The 19,585-nt window shown below is 46.2% G+C and overlaps 1 protein-coding gene and 1 long non-coding RNA gene across 55 annotated transcripts in view; both read right to left on the bottom strand.

Moving 5' to 3' along the window:
- The window catches only part of dmxl2 (Dmx-like 2), a 137,406-nt gene extending 121,123 nt beyond the window's left edge, over positions 1-16,283 (bottom strand). For all 43 annotated transcript variants that reach the window (XR_008131806.1, XR_008131801.1, XR_008131802.1 and 40 more), the window contains exons 1-3: positions 15,865-16,283; positions 1,610-1,735; positions 1-45 (exon numbers count right to left, since the gene is read on the bottom strand). The exon at positions 1-45 is cut by the window's left edge and continues 27 nt beyond it. Coding sequence is in view for 2 of the 43 variants with exons in the window: in XM_052515880.1 (XP_052371840.1) it covers positions 1-45; positions 1,610-1,735; positions 15,865-15,951 (258 nt within the window). In the remaining 41 variants the exon portion in view is untranslated. The remainder of the gene's footprint in view (positions 46-1,609; positions 1,736-15,864) is intronic.
- LOC127928689 (uncharacterized) lies at positions 11,550-12,812 on the bottom strand. 12 transcript variants are annotated; one of them, XR_008131891.1, is made up of 4 exons: positions 12,590-12,812; positions 12,058-12,551; positions 11,661-11,926; positions 11,550-11,619 (listed from the first exon to the last, which is right to left on the bottom strand). It is a non-coding gene; the product is annotated as an uncharacterized LOC127928689 (long non-coding RNA). The 12 variants fall into 12 exon arrangements; XR_008131893.1 differs by having other exon boundaries at positions 12,058-12,399; positions 12,438-12,812; XR_008131892.1 differs by having other exon boundaries at positions 11,661-11,850; positions 11,889-11,964; positions 12,096-12,812.
- Positions 16,284-19,585: the final 3,302 nt, after the last annotated feature.

Raw genomic sequence — 19,585 nt, forward strand, 5'->3', positions numbered from 1 at the left:
GAATGGTTCAAAGATACACACTGTGTTCCCATAGGACGCTGCAATCTAAACAGAGTAACGTTCAATAGCCCAACATTAATGTGTCGGTAGTTTTACACACCAGGGTTAATGGTGCAGTCAAAGGAGAGGAGAGAGGAGAGGATGGAGGAGGGAGGAGGGAGGGAGGAGGGAGGAGGAGGAGAGGAGGAGGAGGGAGGAGGAGAGAGGGAGGAGAGAGGAGGAGGAGGAGGGAGGAGGGAGGAGAGAGGAGGGGGAGGGGGAGGAGGGAGGGGAGGGAGAGGAGGGAGGAGGGAGGAGGGAGGGAGGAGAGAGGAGGGAGGAGGGAGGAGAGAGGAGGGAGGAGGGAGGAGGGGGAGGAGAGGAGAGAGAGGAGGGAGGAGAGAGGAGGAGGGAGGAGGGAGGAGGGAGGAGGAGGGAGATGGAGGGAGGAGAGGGATGGAGGGAGGAGGGAGGGAGGATGGAGGAGGGAGGAGAGAGAGGATGGAGGAGGGGGAGGAGGGAGGAGGGAGGAGAGGAGGAGAGGATGGAGGGAGGGAGAGAGGATGGAGGAGGGAGGAGGAGAGGAGAGGATGGAGGATGGAGGAGGGAGGAGGGAGGAGAGAGGAGGAGGAGAGAGGATGGAGGAGAGGATGGAGGAGGGAGGAGGAGGATGGAGAGGATGGAGGAGGAGGAGAGAGGATGGAGGAGAGAGAGGATGGAGAGAGAGGATGGAGGAGAGAGGATGGAGGAGGAGGGAGGAGGGAGGAGGGAGGAGAGAGGAGGGAGGAGGGAGGAGAGAGGAGGGAGGAGGGAGGAGAGAGGATGGGAGGGAGAGGAGAGAGGAGGGAGGAGGGAGGAGGGAGGAGAGAGGAGGGAGGAGAGAGGAGGGAGAGAGGGAGGAGGGAGGGAGGAGGGAGGAGGGAGGAGAGGAGGAGGGAGGAGAGAGGAGGGAGGAGAGAGGAGGGAGGAGGAGAGGAGAGAGGAGAGGGAGGAGAGGGAGGAGGGAGAGAGGGAGGGGAGGAGAGAGGAGAGAGGAGGGAGGAGAGAGGGAGGAGGAGGAGGGAGGGAGGGAGGAGAGAGGAGGGAGGGAGAGGAGGGAGGGAGAGGAGGGAGGAGGAGGGAGGGAGGAGGGAGGAGGAGAGGAGGGAGGAGAGAGGAGGGAGGAGAGAGGAGGGAGGAGAGAGGAGGGAGGAGAGAGAGGAGGGAGGAGAGAGGAGGAGGAGGAGGAGGGAGGAGGGAGGAGGGAGGAGGGAGAGGAGGGAGGGGAGGGAGGAGGAGAGGAGGAGGAGGGAGGAGGGAGGAGGGAGGGGAGAGGAGGGGAGGGAGGGAGGGAGGAGGAGGGAGGGAGGGAGGAGGGAGGAGGGAGGAGGGAGGAGGGAGGAGGGAGGAGGGAGGAGGGAGGAGGGAGGAGGGAGGAGGGAGGGAGGGAGGGAGGAGGGAGGGAGGAGGGAGGAGGGAGGGAGGAGAGGAGAGAGGAGAGAGGGAGAGAGGAGAGAGGAGAGAGGAGAGGAGGAAGGAGGGAGGAGGGAGGAGGGAGGAGGGGACAGAAGAAGAGAGCAAGGAGAAGAGAACAGAACTGCATTTGTCATCACAACATTATTGTAACTACGTGTGTGCGTGCGTGTCTTACCCTGCCCAGTTGGTGGGAGCACTCGACACAGCCCACCTGGATGTTGCCATTTTGAGCCCCAGGGATGATCTGAACACACTCAAAATCACTGGCCAAGATCACTATATCACAGCCTGAACCATAGGCCTGGGAGAGGGGAGACAGACACACAGACAGACAATTCAGTCAATCCAACAAAATGCAAGACAACAGCAGCCTGGTCCCACATCTGATTGTGCCATATTACCAATTTGCTGAGACAATTTTTTTAATGTTTTTAATTTAACATTTATTTAACTAGGCAAGTCAGTTAAGAACAAATTATTATTTACAAAGATGGCCTACCCCGGCCAAACCTTAAACCGGACTACACTGGGACAATTGTGCGCCACCCTATGAGACTCCCAATCACAGCCGGTTGTGATACAGCCTGGAATCGAACCAGGATCTGTAGTGATGCCTCTAGCACTGAGATGCAGTGCCTTAGACCACTGCACCACTCGGGAGCAATGACCAGTAGAGCTGAAAGGACAGCACAAACAGATCTGGGATCAGGCTACATATACAGTCCACTCCTCCTGATGGGTAAATATACCTACTGAGACTGTCTGGTGAACTGCACTTTAGTCAAACAGATCTAGGATCAGGCTACATATACAGTCCACTCCTCCTGATGGGTAAATATACCTACTGAGACTGTCTGGTGAACTGCACTTTAGTCAAACAGATCTAGGATCAGGCTACATATACAGTCCACTCCTCCTGATGGGTAAATATACCTACTGAGACTGTCTGGTGAACTGCACTTTAGTCAAACAGAGAGACAGAGAGGCTACAGTACAGCAGCTGTACCTCCATCACATCACTACACCATGCTAAGAAAAGTGTGTCTCCCCAAATGGCACCCTATTCCTTATATAGTGCACTACTTTTGACCAGGGTCTATAGGGATGCAAGGGAATAGGGTGCCATGTGAGACGCATCCTAAGTCTCCATGTTTAATTCAGGCTAGTGGTTAGGTCATGATGAGTTCTCTTAGACCAGGGCCATGTTTCCAGGTCTACACAGTCTAGTCAGCTGCTGGTTTGGGTTCTGATTCCATGGAAAGACGCAGCGCTGTTCACGTGAAAAGAGAGGTGTGTTGAGAAAGATTTCAGAGGATGTGAGACATGAGAGGTGTTTACAACACAGTGACTCTGGAACATATAGAGGCTGAAGAGAGAGGTTGTAGAGAGAGAGGAGGGAGAGAGGTAGTAGAGAGAAGAGGGAGAGAGGTAGTAGAGAGAGGAGGAGAGAGAGAGGTTGTAGAGAGAGGAGAGAGAGAGGTTGTAGAGAGAGAGGAGGGAGAGAGGTAGTAGAGAGAGAGGAGGGAGAGAGGTAGTAGAGAGAGAGGAGGGAGAGAGGTAGTAGAGAGAAGAGGGAGAGAGGTAGTAGAGAGAGGAGAGAGAGAGAGGTTGTAGAGAGAGGAGAGAGAGAGGGTGTAGAGAGAGAGGATGGAGAGAGGTTGTAGAGAGAGAGGAGGGAGAGAGGTAGTAGAGAGAGGAGGAGAGAGGTAGTAGAGAGAGGAGGAGAGAGAGGTTGTAGAGAGAGGATGGAGAGAGGAGGTAGTAGAGAGAGGAGAGAGAGGAGAGAGAGAGAGGTTGTAGAGAGAGGAGAGGAGAGAGGTTGTAGAGAGAGAGGAGGGAGAGAGGTAGTAGAGAGAGAGGAGGGAGAGAGGTTGTAGAGAGAGAGGAGGGAGAGAGGTAGTAGAGAGAGGAGGGAGAGAGGTTGTAGAGAGAGAGGAGGGAGAGAGGTTGTAGAGAGAGGAGGGAGAGAGGTTGTAGAGAGAGAGGAGGGAGAGAGGTAGTAGAGAGAGGAGGGAGAGAGGTTGTAGAGAGAGGAGAGGAGAGAGGTTGTAGAGAGAGGAGAGAGAGAGAGGTTGTAGAGAGAGGAGGGAGAGAGGTAGTAGAGAGAGGAGGGAGAGAGGTAGTAGAGAGAGGATGGAGAGAGGTTGTAGAGAGAGAGGAGGGAGAGAGGTAGTAGAGAGAGGATGGAGAGAGGTTGTAGAGAGAGAGAGAGGATGGAGAGAGGTTGTAGAGAGAGAGAGAGGAGAGAGGTTGTAGAGAGAGAGGAGGGAGAGAGGTAGTAGAGAGAGGAGGAGAGAGTAGGAGAGAGAGAGGTAGTAGAGAGAGGAGGGAGAGAGGTTGTAGAGAGAGAGGAGGGAGAGAGGTAGTAGAGAGAGGAGGGAGAGAGGTTGTAGAGAGAGAGGAGGGAGAGAGGGTAGGAGAGAGAGAGGAGGGAGAGAGGTAGTAGAGAGAGGAGGGAGAGAGGTTGTAGAGAGAGAGGAGGGAGAGAGGTAGAGAGAGAGGAGGGAGAGAGGTTGTAGAGAGAGAGGAGGGAGAGAGGTAGTAGAGAGAGGAGGGAGAGAGGTTGTAGAGAGAGGGAGGAGAGAGGTAGAGAGAGAGAGGAGGGAGAGAGGTAGTAGAGAGAGAGAGAGAGGTAGTAGAGAGAAGAGGAGAGGTAGTAGAGAGAGGAGGGAGAGAGGTAGTAGAGAGAGGATGGAGAGAGGTTGTAGAGAGAGAGGAGGGAGAGAGGTAGTAGAGAGAGGAGGGAGAGAGGTTGTAGAGAGAGAGGAGGGAGAGAGGTAGTAGAGAGAGGAGGGAGAGAGGTAGTAGAGAGAGAGGAGGGAGAGAGGTAGTAGAGAGAGGAGGGAGAGAGGTAGTAGAGAGAGGAGGGAGAGAGGTTGTAGAGAGAGGAGGGAGAGAGAGGTTGTAGAGAGAGGAGGGAGAGAGGTTGTAGAGAGAGAGGAGGGAGAGAGGTAGTAGAGAGAGGAGGGAGAGAGGTAGTAGAGGAGGAGAGAGGAGAGGGAGAGAGGTTGTAGAGAGAGAGGAGGAGAGAGGTAGTAGAGAGAGGAGGGAGAGAGGTAGTAGAGAGAGAGGAGGGAGAGAGGTTGTAGAGAGAGAGGAGGAGAGAGGGTAGAGAGAGGAGGAGAGAGGTTGTAGAGAGAGGAGGAGGGAGAGAGGAGGTAGAGAGAGAGGAGGGAGAGAGGTTGTAGAGAGAGAGGAGGGAGAGAGGTAGTAGAGAGAGAGGAGGGAGAGAGGTTGTAGAGAGAGAGGAGGGAGAGAGGTTGTAGAGAGAGGAGGGAGAGAGGTAGTAGTGAGAGGAGGGAGAGAGGTAGTAGAGAGAGGAGGAGAGAGGTTGTAGAGAGAGGAGGGAGAGAGGTAGTAGAGAGAGGAGGGAGAGAGGTTGTAGAGAGAGGAGAGAGAGAGAGGTAGTAGAGAGAGGAGGGAGAGAGGTAGTAGTGAGAGGAGGGAGAGAGGTAGTAGAGAGAGGAGGGAGAGAGGTTGTAGAGAGAGGAGGGAGAGAGGTTGTAGAGAGAGGGAGGAGAGAGGAGAGAGAGAGAGGAGAGAGGATGGAGAGAGGAGGAGGAGAGAGGTTGTAGAGAGAGGGAGGAGAGAGGAAGGAGAGAGGAGAGAGGTTGTAGAGAGGAGGGAGAGAGGGAGGAGAGAGGAGGGAGAGAGAAAGGTTGTAGAGAGAGGAGGGAAAGAGAGAGGTTGTAGAGAGAAGGAGGAGAGAGGAGGGAAAGAGAGGGAGGAGAAAGGAGGGAGAGAGGTTGTAGAGTTGTTGTAGAGAGAGGGAGGAGAGAAAGACGAAGTAAAGGAGAAGAGATAATGTGTGTGTAAGAGAGGGCGGGAGAAAAAAGGAGGGAGAGGGAAGGAGAGAGGAGCAGTCCTAGTTGAGGTATTGCTGCAGCGGCTGAACATTACAGCTGGAATTAAAAGCAGTCACCGTCACGCACAGACTAGCCCTGCTCTACACACACACACACACACACACACACACACACACACACACAGAGAGAGAGAGAGATGAGGTGTGCATGACTGAGAGACGACTCTGTTCTGTACCTGTACAAAGTAACGTTGGTGTGTGTGTCATCGATCTGCATGAACCTGATACAACAGAAACAACCGCTCAGCTCATCACGTCTGTCCAAGCACCTCTCACCTCGCCTCTGCCTGTCTGTCTGCCTGCCTGTCTGTATTTTGACAAGAGCCTTCAAAGGCCATTTGGTATGCAGCCTATAGCAGCCTATATTCCCTCACAGCCAGTGTTTAGGTGATCTAACATAAACCTGCCTCACACATAGCTGAGTGCACTGTCAGACCAGTCAGAGTTGGCAACACGACAAGCCCCAGGCATCAGGGACAATGCAGTGAATGGAAGGAGTATGAATGAGGTCTGTTATATGTAACATGAGAAGAGATGTTGGCTGAAGACTGAACACATTTCATCAGGTTAATATTCATATAATAGAGACAGGAAGACTGAGTTCACAATACCAGCCCAAACACACACACACACACACACACACACACACACACACACACACACACACACACACAGAGACAAACACAGAGACAAACACCGCGCAACCACACACCACACAGACAAACACCAAGCAAATACAGACACAAACACACAGACACACCACGCAAACACAGACACACACACAATTACACACCATGCAAATACAGAGACCACACGAATACACACACACACACACACACACACACAGAAAACACTATACGCAGACACACACAAGCATGCACGGACACACACACACACACACACACAAGATACACACAGACCATACACAGCTGTCACCTACAGAACAACCCAGTCAGGTATGTCCCCTCACGTTTACCACCCGAGTGCCTTTAACATGTCATTGATGTAGGTATGTACCATTGACAGCAGTTGGATTGACCCTCTGTTGGATGTGGAGATGTTAAATGGTGGTTGAATAATGGAGGATCTGTCTGGCTCCATCTTGGAGAGTCACCTAGTTAACCCTGACCAGGGCTCTAGGCTGCCCTTCTTCACAAGCAGCACATGAGCACCTAAGTTGAAAAATGTAGGCGCAGACAAATAAATGTAGGAGCACAATGAAAAATATTTGCGACATTAAAGCTAGAATCTTACATTTTCTAGGCGTACTGGTGCTCTTAAATATATATTTCAGGCCGCACAGTAAAATAAATAGGCGCAGATGTGAGTAAAATGCTTGTACTGTAGAGCCCTGCTGTGTGTGGGGGTGGGTGGGCTCACAGGCATCCCAAATGTCAGTGATTCTTCCCATGACTAACTCAATCATGCCAGCATATCAGTGTACCACTACAGATAGGCTTTACATGAACGAAACCCTCTCCTTTCACACACATTATGGCAGTGTGTGTCCCAAATGGCATCCTATTCCCTTTATAGTACACTACTTTAGACCAGGGACAAAAACTGTAGAAAACAACACAAGAGTGAGCGAGCGGGCGGGCGGGCAGGCAGGCAGGCGGGCGGGCAGGCAGGCAGGCAGGCAGGCAGGCAGGCAGGCAGGTGTGTAAAATGTGGCGACGGACAACGTGACAGGGAAGATTTTGATTTACTGGACCCATATGCATTGGGTGTATAACCCACTGGGCATTCACCCACGGTGCTCACAATGACACTGGGCATTCACCCACGGTGCTCACAATGACACTGGGCATTCACCCACGGTGCTCACAATGACACTGGGCATTCAAGCTCACAATGACACTTTCACCCACGGTTCAATGACACTGGGCGTTCACCCACGGCACTGGGCATTCACCCACGGTGCTCACAATGACACTGGGCATTCACCCACGGTGCTCACAATGACACTGGGCATTCACCCACGGTGCTCACAATGACACTGGGCATTCACCCACGGTGCTCACAATGACACTGGGCGTTCACCCACGGTGCTCACAATGACACTGGGCATTCACCCACGGTGCTCACAATGACACTGGGCGTTCACCCACGGTGCTCACAATGACACTGGGCATTCACCCACGGTGCTCACAATGACACTGGGCGTTCACCCACGGTGCTCACAATGACACTGGGCATTCACCCACGGTGCTCACAATGACACTGGGCATTCACCCACGGTGCTCACAATGACACTGGGCGTTCACCCACGGTGCTCACAATGACACTGTTCACCCACGGTGCTCACAATGACACTGGGCATTCACCCACGGTGCTCACAATGACACTGGGCGTTCACCCACGGTGCTCACAATGACACTGGGCGTTCACCCACGGTGCTCACAATGACACTGGGCGTTCACCCACGGTGCTCACAATGACAGTGGGCGTTCACCCACGGTGCTCACAACGCCCCCGCGCACAAAGCCAGTGTGGTTCTGGAGGTTTCTTCCCATGAAATGGACCCGGACATCTCTGAGGGCTACATAAACAGCCTATTGTGCACTACTTTTTCCCTATATAGTGCACTACTTTTTCCCTATATAGTGCACTACTTTTTCCCTATATAGTGCACTACTTTTTCCCTATATAGTGCACTACTTTTTCCCCTATATAGTGCACTACTTTTAGTGCAAGGAGTGCACTATATAGGGAATAGGGTGCCATTGTGGACACAAACAGACACTGAGCCACCAGCCCTCAGGGATGGAACACAATGGAACACAATAGTAGTCGTTAGGCCTATGCTTTCAGCTGTAGTAGTATAGGACAATGCATTCATCATTTTGTGTAAGATGGAATTGTATTATTTTAAACAATACAAAACATACACGTACAAATGACATCACACAAAGATCAACTGCATCACACCTGCTCAGACCCACCTGCTCAGACCCACCTGCTCAGACCCACCTGCTCAGACCCACCTGCTCACACCCCCAATTCCAGCGTCTGTATCTCCCCACCACATGGCATCAAAATGCACCATTTTGTAAGGCCAATGCATTTGTAAAGCAAATGTCTCATGTGGCTGTTATAGAGTCTTTATGAATGTGCCTACAACAAACTGTTCCATGTTTTCCATGTTATGCTAGCCTATGTCCCAAAGCAAGTGGCCCCTAGCTTAGGTTCCCTTCACATGGTTGTTTCACCACATACTATAAGCAGCTGGTTCAAAATCCCTCCACTGTATGCTATTAGTAATAGCATCTAGAAGTCTGAATATAAAGAAGGCCCTGAGCACCAACCATGTGTGTCAGAGTGACACGAAAGTGTTCAGTGTTTTCCCTCTCCAGCAAGTTTCAAACAGAGGCCAACATTATGTACCACAAGCAGCTGCTGTGAGCAATGATGAGGTTCTCATATCTCTCAAAATACAATCAGGGGGAAACATTTGGAAAGCAAATGGCTGTTGCTGTCAAGAGAAGACAGTGAAAAGACTCATCTTTTACAGTTATGAAAATTCTCAACTTGATTGATCAAACAGTACAGCCTATCTTATTGACACCAGCGGAGAGCATCGGCCATATCCCCGGGGAGTGGGAATATTCACTCTTTATCATTGTTGGGTCAGTCAGTGCCACATCAAAGTTAGTTTTTGGACAATAATTTCCTCCTCCAGGTTAGATGTCATATTGTAGGTTATTTGGGCCTCCCCTTCTCGTAGGCCTGTTATATGGATGAGACAACGTTGGTTTTATTGATCTGATTTGTCAGTCAGCTGAGTATTCTACCCTGTAATTTTAGTCATATTAAAAAAAAATGACCCTAATGTCTCCAGTAATATAAAGTTTAGTACAATTGCATGAAATGTGTTTATAAAAGGCAATATTTTTCCCATGCAAAGAAAGAAGAAATGTATCTGATACACATACAGCCTAAAGCCCACTGAACGGTCTATTTTGTGAAGAGAGTTCTATTATCAGCCTAAATTATGACTATCCAATCTACTGATCACATTAGGAACAATAGGCTTCTTTACAAAAGTCTGCAAATGTGATGCATGGAATGCTTTATCATTGAATGATAATTTTATAGAATAAATTTGCTTCCCAAACTTGAAACTCGTGTACCGCATATAGCACCGACCACCGGGGCACGAACCTCCGCTCCCCTTCCTGCATTTCAACACATTTTTGCCATGGTGCAGAGAGAAACATTTACAGTTTTATAATGCTATTCTACACATTTTGTCATGAGGCTTACAGAAAATATTGCAGTTTTAAAGCTAATTTCCTGGAGGCCCAAGATATCACCCATAGGACACAGTGAAACAGCCCTAATAACACACCCGGAGACTGTACCACTACAGGTACTGTAGCCTCCCCATATAACTACAGTATGTGATGTACTACCGCCTCTGACAGGGGTCTGGCGCTTTGTGGCGCAGCAGCTTGTGAACAGCTTACCCTGACACTGCAGGGGTTACTGGTTCAAATCCTGCTTAGGCTGTTCCCTCTCGTCAGCTCTGAGATGCTGCAGCTCAGTGTGTAGGCTAGTATCAGATAGACCTCACTGTTAGACTAGCTGTGTGTAGGATAGTATCAGATAGACCTCACTGTTAGACTAGCTGTGTGTAGGCTAGTATCAGATAGACCTCACTGTTAGACTAGCTGTGTGTAGGCTAGTATCAGATAGACTTCACTGTTAAGCTAGCTGTGTGTAGGATAGTATCAGATAGACTTCACTGTTAGACTAGCTGTGTGTAGGCTAGTATCAGATAGACTTCACTGTTAGACTAGCTGTGTGTAGGATAGTATCAGATAGACCTCACTGTTAGACTAGCTGTGTGTAGGCTAGTATCAGATAGACCTCACTGTTAGACTAGCTGTGTGTAGGCTAGTATCAGATAGACCTCACTGTTAGACTAGCTGTGTGTAGGATAGTATCAGATAGACCTCACTGTTAGACTAGCTGTGTGTAGGATAGTATCAGATAGACCTCACTGTTAGACTAGCTGTGTGTAGGCTAGTATCAGATAGACCTCACTGTTAGACTAGCTGTGTGTAGGCTAGTATCAGATAGACTTCACTGTTAAGCTAGCTGTGTGTAGGATAGTATCAGATAGACTTCACTGTTAGACTAGCTGTGTGTAGGCTAGTATCAGATAGACCTCACTGTTAAGCTAGCTGTGTGTAGGCTAGTATCAGATAGACTTCACTGTTAAGCTAGCTGTGTGTAGGCTAGTATCAGATAGACTTCACTGTTAGAGCTAGCTGTGTGTAGGCTAGTATCAGATAGACTTCACTGTTAAGCTAGCTGTGTGTAGGCTAGTATCAGATAGACCTCACTGTTAGAGCTAGCTGTGTGTAGGCTAGTATCAGATAGACCTCACTGTTAGACTAGCTGTGTGTAGGCTAGTATCAGATAGACCTCACTGTTAGACTAGCTGTGTGTAGGCTAGTATCAGATAGACCTCACTGTTAGACTAGCTGTGTGTAGGCTAGTATCAGATAGACTTCACTGTTAAGCTAGCTGTGTGTAGGCTAGTATCAGATAGACCTCACTGTTAGGCTAGCTGTGTGTAGGCTAGTATCAGATAGACTTCACTGTTATTAATCTAGACTGTGTGTAGGCTAGTATCAGATAGACACTCACCTGTTAAACTAGGATGTCAGTGTAGTATCAGATAGATCACTGTTAAACTAGCTGTGTGTAGCTAGTATCAGATAGACTTCACTGTTAACTAGCTGTGTGTAGGCTAGTATCAGATAGACTTCACTGTTAAACTAGCTGTGTGTCAGACAGGACTTCACTAAAAGCCAAACCAGGCTAGTCAGACAGACTTCACTGTTACACCTTTCAAACCAGGTTAGTCATACAGGACACTAATACACACTTTCAAACCAGGATAGTCAGATCAGGACTTCACTATCATTTTCAAACCAGGATAGTCAGATACACTAACTACACCTGTTACCAGGACAGTCAGACAGAGACTAATACCTTTCAAACCAGGATGTCAGACAGGACACTCAATACACTTTCAAACCAGGATAGTCAGACAGGACTTCACTGTTACACCTTTCAAACAGAGGGATAGTCAGACAGGTACCTAATACACCTTTCAAACCAGATAGCCATTCAGACAGGACACTAATACACCTTTCAAACCAGGATAGTCAGAGCAGGACACTAACACCTTTCAAACCAGGATATCAGATAGACACTAATACACCTTTCAGTATCAAACCAGGATAGTCAGACAGGACACTAATACACCTTTCAAACCAGGATAGTCAGACAGGACACTAATACACCTTTCAAACCAGGATAGTCAGACAGGACACTACTGTTACACCTTTCAAACCAGGATAGTCAGACAGGACACTAATACACCTTTCAAACCAGGATAGTCAGACAGGACACTAATACACCTTTCAAACCAGGATAGTCAGACAGGACACTAATACACCTTTCAAACCAGGATAGTCAGACAGGACACTAATACACCTTTCAAACCAGGATAGTCAGACAGGACACTAATACACCTTTCAAACCAGGATAGTCAGACAGGACACTAACACACCTTTCAAACCAGGATAGTCAGACAGGACACTAATACACCTTTCAAACCAGGATAGTCAGACAGGACACTAACACACCTTTCAAACCAGGATACCTTTCAAACCAGGATAGTCAGACAGGACACTAATACACCTTTCAAACCAGGATAGTCAGACAGGACACTAACACACCTTTCAAACCAGGATAGTCAGACAGGACACTAATACACCTTTCAAACCAGGATAGTCAGACAGGACACTAATACACCTTTCAAACCAGGATAGTCAGACAGGACACTAATACACCTTTCAAACCAGGATAGTCAGACAGGACACTAATACACCTTTCAAACCAGGATAGTCAGACAGGACACTAATACACCTTTCAAACCAGGATAGTCAGACAGGACACTAATACACCTTTCAAACCAGGATAGTCAGACAGGACACTAATACACCTTTCAAACCAGGATAGTCAGACAGGACACTAATACACCTTTCAAACCAGGATAGTCAGACAGGACACTAATACACCTTTCAAACCAGGATAGTCAGACAGGACACTAACACACCTTTCAAACCAGGATAGTCAGACAGGACACTAATACACCTTTCAAACCAGGATAGTCAGACAGGACACTAACACACCTTTCAAACCAGGATAGTCAGACAGGACACTAATACACCTTTCAAACCAGGATAGTCAGACAGGACACTAACACACCTTTCAAACCAGGATAGTCAGACAGGACACTAATACACCTTTCAAACCAGGATAGTCAGACAGGACACTAATACACCTTTCAAACCAGGATAGTCAGACAGGACACTAATACACCTTTCAAACCAGGATAGTCAGACAGGACACTAATACACCTTTCAAACCAGGATAGTCAGACAGGACACTAATACACCTTTCAAACCAGGATAGTCAGACAGGACACTAATACACCTTTCACTGCTAAGTTGCAGTGAGTGCCGCTCATGATCATCTTGTCTAGCTGGCTCATTCATTATCACTGATCAGAACATTGTGACAGCATGTTATGTATATTCAAATTCATTATCACTGATCAGAACATTGTGACAGCATGTTATGTATATTAACATTAATCATCACTGATGAGGACATTGTGACAGCATGTTATGTATCTTAACATTCATCATCACTGATCAGAACATTGTGACAGCATGTTATGTATATTCAAATTCATTATCACTGATCAGAACATTGTGACAGCATGTTATGTATCTTAACATTCATCATCACTGATCAGAACATTGTGACAGCATGTTATGTATCTTAACATTCATCATCACTGATCAGAACATTGTGACAGCATGTTATGTATCTTAACATTCATCATCACTGATCAGAACATTGTGACAGCATGTTATGTATCTTAAAATTCATTATCACTGATCAGAACATTGTGAGAGCATGTTATGTATATTAACATTCATCATCACTGATCAGAACATTGTGACAGCATGTTATGTATCTTAACATTCATCATCACTGATCAGAACATTGTGAGAGCATGTTATGTATATTAAAATTCATTATCACTGATCAGAACATTGTGACAGCATGTTATGTATATTAACATTCATTATCACTGATCAGAACATTGTGACAGCATGTTATGAATCTTAACATTCATCATCACTGATCAGAACATTGTGACAGCATGTTATGTATCTTAACATTCATCATCACTGATCAGAACATTGTGACAGCATGTTATGTATCTTAAAATTCATTATCACTGATCAGAACATTGTGACAGCATGTTATGTATATTCAAATTCATTATCACTGATCAGAACATTGTGACAGCATGTTATGTATCTTAACATTCATCATCACTGATCAGAACATTGTGACAGCATGTTATGTATCTTAACATTCATCATCACTGATCAGAACATTGTGACAGCATGTTATGTATATTCAAATTCATTATCACTGATCAGAACATTGTGACAGCATGTTATGTATCTTAACATTCATCATCACTGATCAGAACATTGTGACAGCATGTTATGTATCTTAACATTCATCATCACTGATCAGAACATTGTGACAGCATGTTATATATCTTAACATTAACATTCATCATCACTGATCAGAACATTTTCAAACCATTGTGACAGCATGTTATGTATCTTAAAATTCATTATCACTGATCAGAACATTGTGAGAGCATGTTATGTATATTAACATTCATCATCACTGATCAGAACATTGTGACAGCATGTTATGTATCTTAACATTCATCATCACTGATCAGAACATTGTGAGAGCATGTTATGTATATTAAAATTCATCATCACTGATCAGAACATTGTGACAGCATGTTATGAATCTTAACAAGTGGATGATTTTGCTCTTCACTTGACCCCAGACCAAAAGACTGGGTCTTAATCCATCAATGTGTGATTCTGTTTCACTGAATCTCTCTGTCTGTATACAGAATGGTTCATTCTCTGGCTGGGAAAACAAGTGGAGGTGGAATATCTTTGTTTCCTCGTCCATCACTGATCTGAAACATTGAGCATGCTATATTTAAGCAATAAGGCCTGAGGGGGCCAATATACCACAGCTAAGGACTGTTCTTATGCACAACGTAATGCAGAGTGCCTGGATACAATCCTTAGCCGTGGTATATTGGCCATATTCCACAAAGCCCCAACTTCATTAGAGCAGTAAAAAAAAATGTATGTTTTGTCATACCCGTGGTATTCGGCTGTCAGCCAATCAGCTTTCAGGGCTCGAAGCACCCCGTTTATAATGTAACCTAGATCAACAGTAGGGCTAGTATTTAGCTCGATCCGGTATAGGCAACTCCAAAAGCCTGCAGAGGTTGTCAAATATGAACACGGACTCACACGAAAATAGGATTGCTATTATCAATATCATGACAAAGACCCTACGCCTGCTCCCTAACAAAGGAGTGATAGTAGGCAAAATATGAAACGCAGATGAAAACAGCATGGGCTTGGGCTCTGTTTCAAAATATCACTTTTAAAAAAATGTATATTCATTATATTCTTACAATAAAATGTGTGTGAGTGTGTTGACTGATCGGGTTGGTGTGTCTGGTCTGTTTAATGAACAAAATAAGGAACCATTGACTTCATTTGGAGGGCCTGTTTGTAAGGGGGTCCTATGAACATGGGGCGGGGGGGCGGTATTTTTGAGGGTGACCAACATCAAATGAGAAAATGCACACTGACTAACTACTATATTTCCAAATGACTATCATATTATTCATATGGATAGTAGATGCGATATGATGCATGCAGAATAACACGCAACATCTGAAAGGATGCCAACTAGCTGTCTACGTCACCGCCTGCACAGCTGATGCTAGCTTGACAGCCGCTCGAGCTAATGATACATGAAACACACTGACGCCAATGTTAGCTAGTCTCGCTCACCACACACACACACACACACACACCAAGCCCTAGCCCCGGGATAGGTGTGTCGTTTCAATCATATCATTCAATGTATAGTTTGGATGCTGGAAAGAAAACTGCATTATTATCGATGTTACATGTGAGATTGCGTAAAAACATCAAAGGAATTCCCCTGTCGACCCTTGTAACACGCAGCATCATAAAGGTCATCTGACAGGCTTTCCGTCTTAGGACCAAAGCAAATAAACAGAACATTAGCTCTGGCTCTATATCCTCTGCGAACACCGTAGGATAACCTTGAACACCCACGGTTAGCTGGCTAATGCCGAACGTTAATGTCAGAGCGAATGAATGATGTGGTGGATTGGCAGCCTCACAGACCTGACTCAACGTTACCCGCGAATATATCCGTGCACTTCATGCAGACGACTCTGTGAATCTTGTTTGTACATGGCTAGCCAAGATGCTATCTAGCGCTGGTTAGTTAGCAAGGATGCTATCGCTGACAGCTAGGTCGCTAATCATCGTCTCCCAAACAGCGTCAGATCAGTTCAATATCAAAATAAAACCTACGGTGAAAGGAATGTCGTTGACGCTCCCCACAGAATAGCAGCAGTCACCGGGGTTCACAGCTCCCGTTAGCACCTGGTGGAGATGCATTTTCCCCTTCTTTTAGCTTCAACAGATGCCTGGATATTTAATTATTTACGACAGCGACTCGTCCACCCTCTGTTTCTCCATCTAACTCGTCACTGCTTGCATCCGTCTGTAGTCTGTCTGCCAGCGGCTTGTTTTTTGTTTCTCCGAATGTCCGCTAAAACGCCGCGGAGGTGGAGGATAATCTTTAGTCGGTTTGAATCAAATAGCAGGTTGTGTATATGTATGTGAAATAGGCTGCCTTCGCTGTCAGTGTCCAAACACACAGCGTCTGGATTCTTACAGGCAGCGCTTCGCTGAAGGAAGAATATCTGCAGCGAACATGACATGCGCGTTCACGGCGATCCGAAGGCACGACTGCATACCATAGACATATCATGTCTAGATTGTGAACGAGACTCGCGTATGTAGTTATAATTTCTAATTGTCGCAATATTTAATCTTATTACATTACCCTATCTGTAAATATGTTAAAATGTCTGAAAAATATTTCATGGCAAATGTCCCCATTCGGTCAGAGACAATATACCCGCTCTAGTTTATAATTGCTATGTTGATGACGCTCCAGGTTTGGGGATCACGCACCAGTGTGACGAATACGCAGGCGTTCATTGATCTTCCAGAGATACCTGGGGTTTGGGAAAAATGCTTCGATATCGATGATATGCTGTCAATCAGTATAAGAGCTGGTCGAAATAGTTGGTCGAAACAGAGTAAATTATTAACAGTGTTAAAACAATTCCAACAGCCGCTGTCATATCTTGCTTTGTGTCTCTGGCATAACAGCGGGTGGTTAGGGAATCCCAACCCCCTACAAGAGAAGGCTTTTGGTGCATTCTGGAGAATATGACATGACTGCACATTAGTGTTTGCAAAGGTCCATTGCAAGTACACTGAACAAAAATATAAACGCCACATTCAACAATTTCAAAGATTTTACAGTTCATATAAGGACATCAGTCAATTGAAATAAATAAATGACGCCCTAATTATGGATTTCACATGACTGTGAATACCGATCTGTTGGTCACAGATCCCTTAAAAAAAAGTAGGGATGTGGATCCGAAACGATCAGATTGTGTGACCCCATTTGCCTCATGCAGCAAGACACATCTCCTTCTCATAGAGTTGATCAGGCCGTTGATTGTGGCCTGTGGAATGTTGTCCCACTCCTCTTCATTGGCTGTGCAAAGTTACTGGATATTGGCAGGAACTGGAACATGCTGTCCTACACGTCGAATTCAGAGCCTCCCAAACATGCTCAATTTGTGACATGTCTGGTGAGTATGCAGGCCATGGAAGAACTGAGACATTTTCAGCTCCAGGAATTGTGTACAGATCCTTGTGATATGTGGCGATACATTATCATGCTGGAACATGGGTTGATGGCGGCAGATGAATGGCACGACAGTTGGCCTCAGGATCTCGTCACGGTATCTCTGTGCATTCAAATTGCTATCAATAAAATGCAATTGTGTTCATTGTCCATAGTTTATGCCTGGCCATACTATGACCCCACCACCACCATGGGGCACTCTGTTCACAATGTTGACATCAGCAAACAGCCTGCCCACACAACACCATACACGCTGTCTTCCATCTGCCCGGTACAGTTGAAACCGGGATTCATCCGTGAAGAGCACACTTCTCCAGCGTGCCAGTGTCAATGGGCAAATTCTCACCTTCGATGGAAGTCGATTACGATGCTGAACTGCAGTCAGGTGAAGACTCTGGGGAGGATGACAAGCTCGCAGATGAGCTTCCCTGAGACAATGTCTGACAGTTTGTGCAGAAATTCTTCGGTTGTGCAAACCCACAGTTTCATCAGCTGTCCAGGTGGCTGGTCTCAGACGATCCCACAGCTGAAGATGCTGGATGTGGAGGTCCAGGGCTGACGTGGTTACATGTGGTCTGCGGTGGTGAGGCTGGTTAGATGTACTGCAAGATTCCCAAATACGATGTTGGATGCAGTTTATGGTAGAGAAATTAGCATTACATTCTCTGACAACAGCTCTGGTGGACATTTCTGCATTCAGCATGCCAATTGCACACTCCCTCAACTTATTACATCTATAGCATTGTGTTGTGTGATGCAACTGCACATTTTAGAGTGTCCTTTTATTGTACCCAGCACAAGGTGCACATATGTCATGTGCATGCTTTTTAATCAGCTTCTTGACATGCCACCCCTGTCAGGTGGATGGGTTATCTTGGTAAAGGAGAAATACTCACTAACAGGTATGTAAACAAATGTTCACAACATTTGAGAGAAATAAGCTTTTTGTGCATATACAACATTTCTGGGATCTTTTATTTGAGTTCATGGAACATGAGACCAGCACTTTACATGTTGCATTTCTATTTTTTTTGTTCAGTATAGTAAGATGCTTTAAAAAAAAAAAACTTCCCTAGATTGTCTTTCTATATTGTCTTTTTGGGTGTGGTAATGAAGCACTGGGAAGCAACTATATTCCATGTGCAGAGCTCCCATTTCTTTATCTAGATGTAAATATTTATAATATGTGATGACAATGATTTCATCATGCATAAATAGCCTAGAGTAGACAAGTAGGTCTACATCATAGAATGAGCTATGTAATCTATGTAATCTATGGATCTGCATTGAACTTGATTGAAGTTGAGACATTTCTTCTGTGCTGTTACAGATGTGTAGCTAATACACTAGCAGTATTCACACAACAAGAATGAGATTCTGTTTCTATGGTGGTATTACTGTAGCTATGTGATACATAAAGGAAATTGTTCCTTCAGATCAGGCAGAGGAGGCTTAGTGAGTCAGACAGTCAGGCCTGCAGTCAGAGGGCTGAATCTCAATACTTTGATGCAGCTTCCACTCGTGTTCTTCTCTCCTCAAATATAAATGACCTTCATCTACACTGTGATAAAGAACTCAGAGCTGAATACAAATGTGGGATGTTTATTTGATCACCCTGTTGCAGGAAAACTTTCCTGCAATGCAAAATGAAGATCCTTCATCTGTAGGTGAAAGCTGATTCATCCGTTGTGGTGCTTTCCTTCCGCCTGTTTTTCTTCTTCTTGAGATTTGTGGATAAGACGAAGAGGAGACGAAGACAGGAAGCCGCTAACACACAGGGCCAGCTAGCAGCAGGGACACACTTGACAACAAACAGGGCAATGTGTGTGTGTGTGTGTGTGTGTGTGTGTGTGTGTGTGTGTGTGTGTGTGTGTGTGTGTGTGTGTGTGTGTGTGTGTGTGTGTGTGTGTGTGTGTGTGTGTGTGTGTGTGTGTGTGTGTGTGTGTGTGTGTGTGTGGCTGATGACACAGTATTGCTTTTGTCCTGAGAGAGCATGACACACACACACACATATGTTTACACACACACAAACATGTTCACCCACACACACACACACACAGAAGTAAACACTACCAAAATCGATGGCATTACTTACTGTAAACATCATGTGCAGTGAATCTTCCATAGGACCAGGACTGATGTGTTACTATTCTAAGTGTAGGACTCCTTACTGTCTAGAAGTTATCCCTATATTTTGAATTACCTTCCTAATGTCAGCTGTACATGACTTTCAAAATCCTAACATGGCCTAACGTTAAACAACCGTCTTTCCTGTGGTTTGTTGTCTTGCCAACATAGTGG

This window comes from Oncorhynchus keta, unplaced genomic scaffold (genome assembly GCF_023373465.1).
Source record: "Oncorhynchus keta strain PuntledgeMale-10-30-2019 unplaced genomic scaffold, Oket_V2 Un_scaffold_3531_pilon_pilon, whole genome shotgun sequence".
Classification (NCBI taxonomy): Eukaryota; Metazoa; Chordata; class Actinopteri; order Salmoniformes; family Salmonidae; genus Oncorhynchus; species Oncorhynchus keta.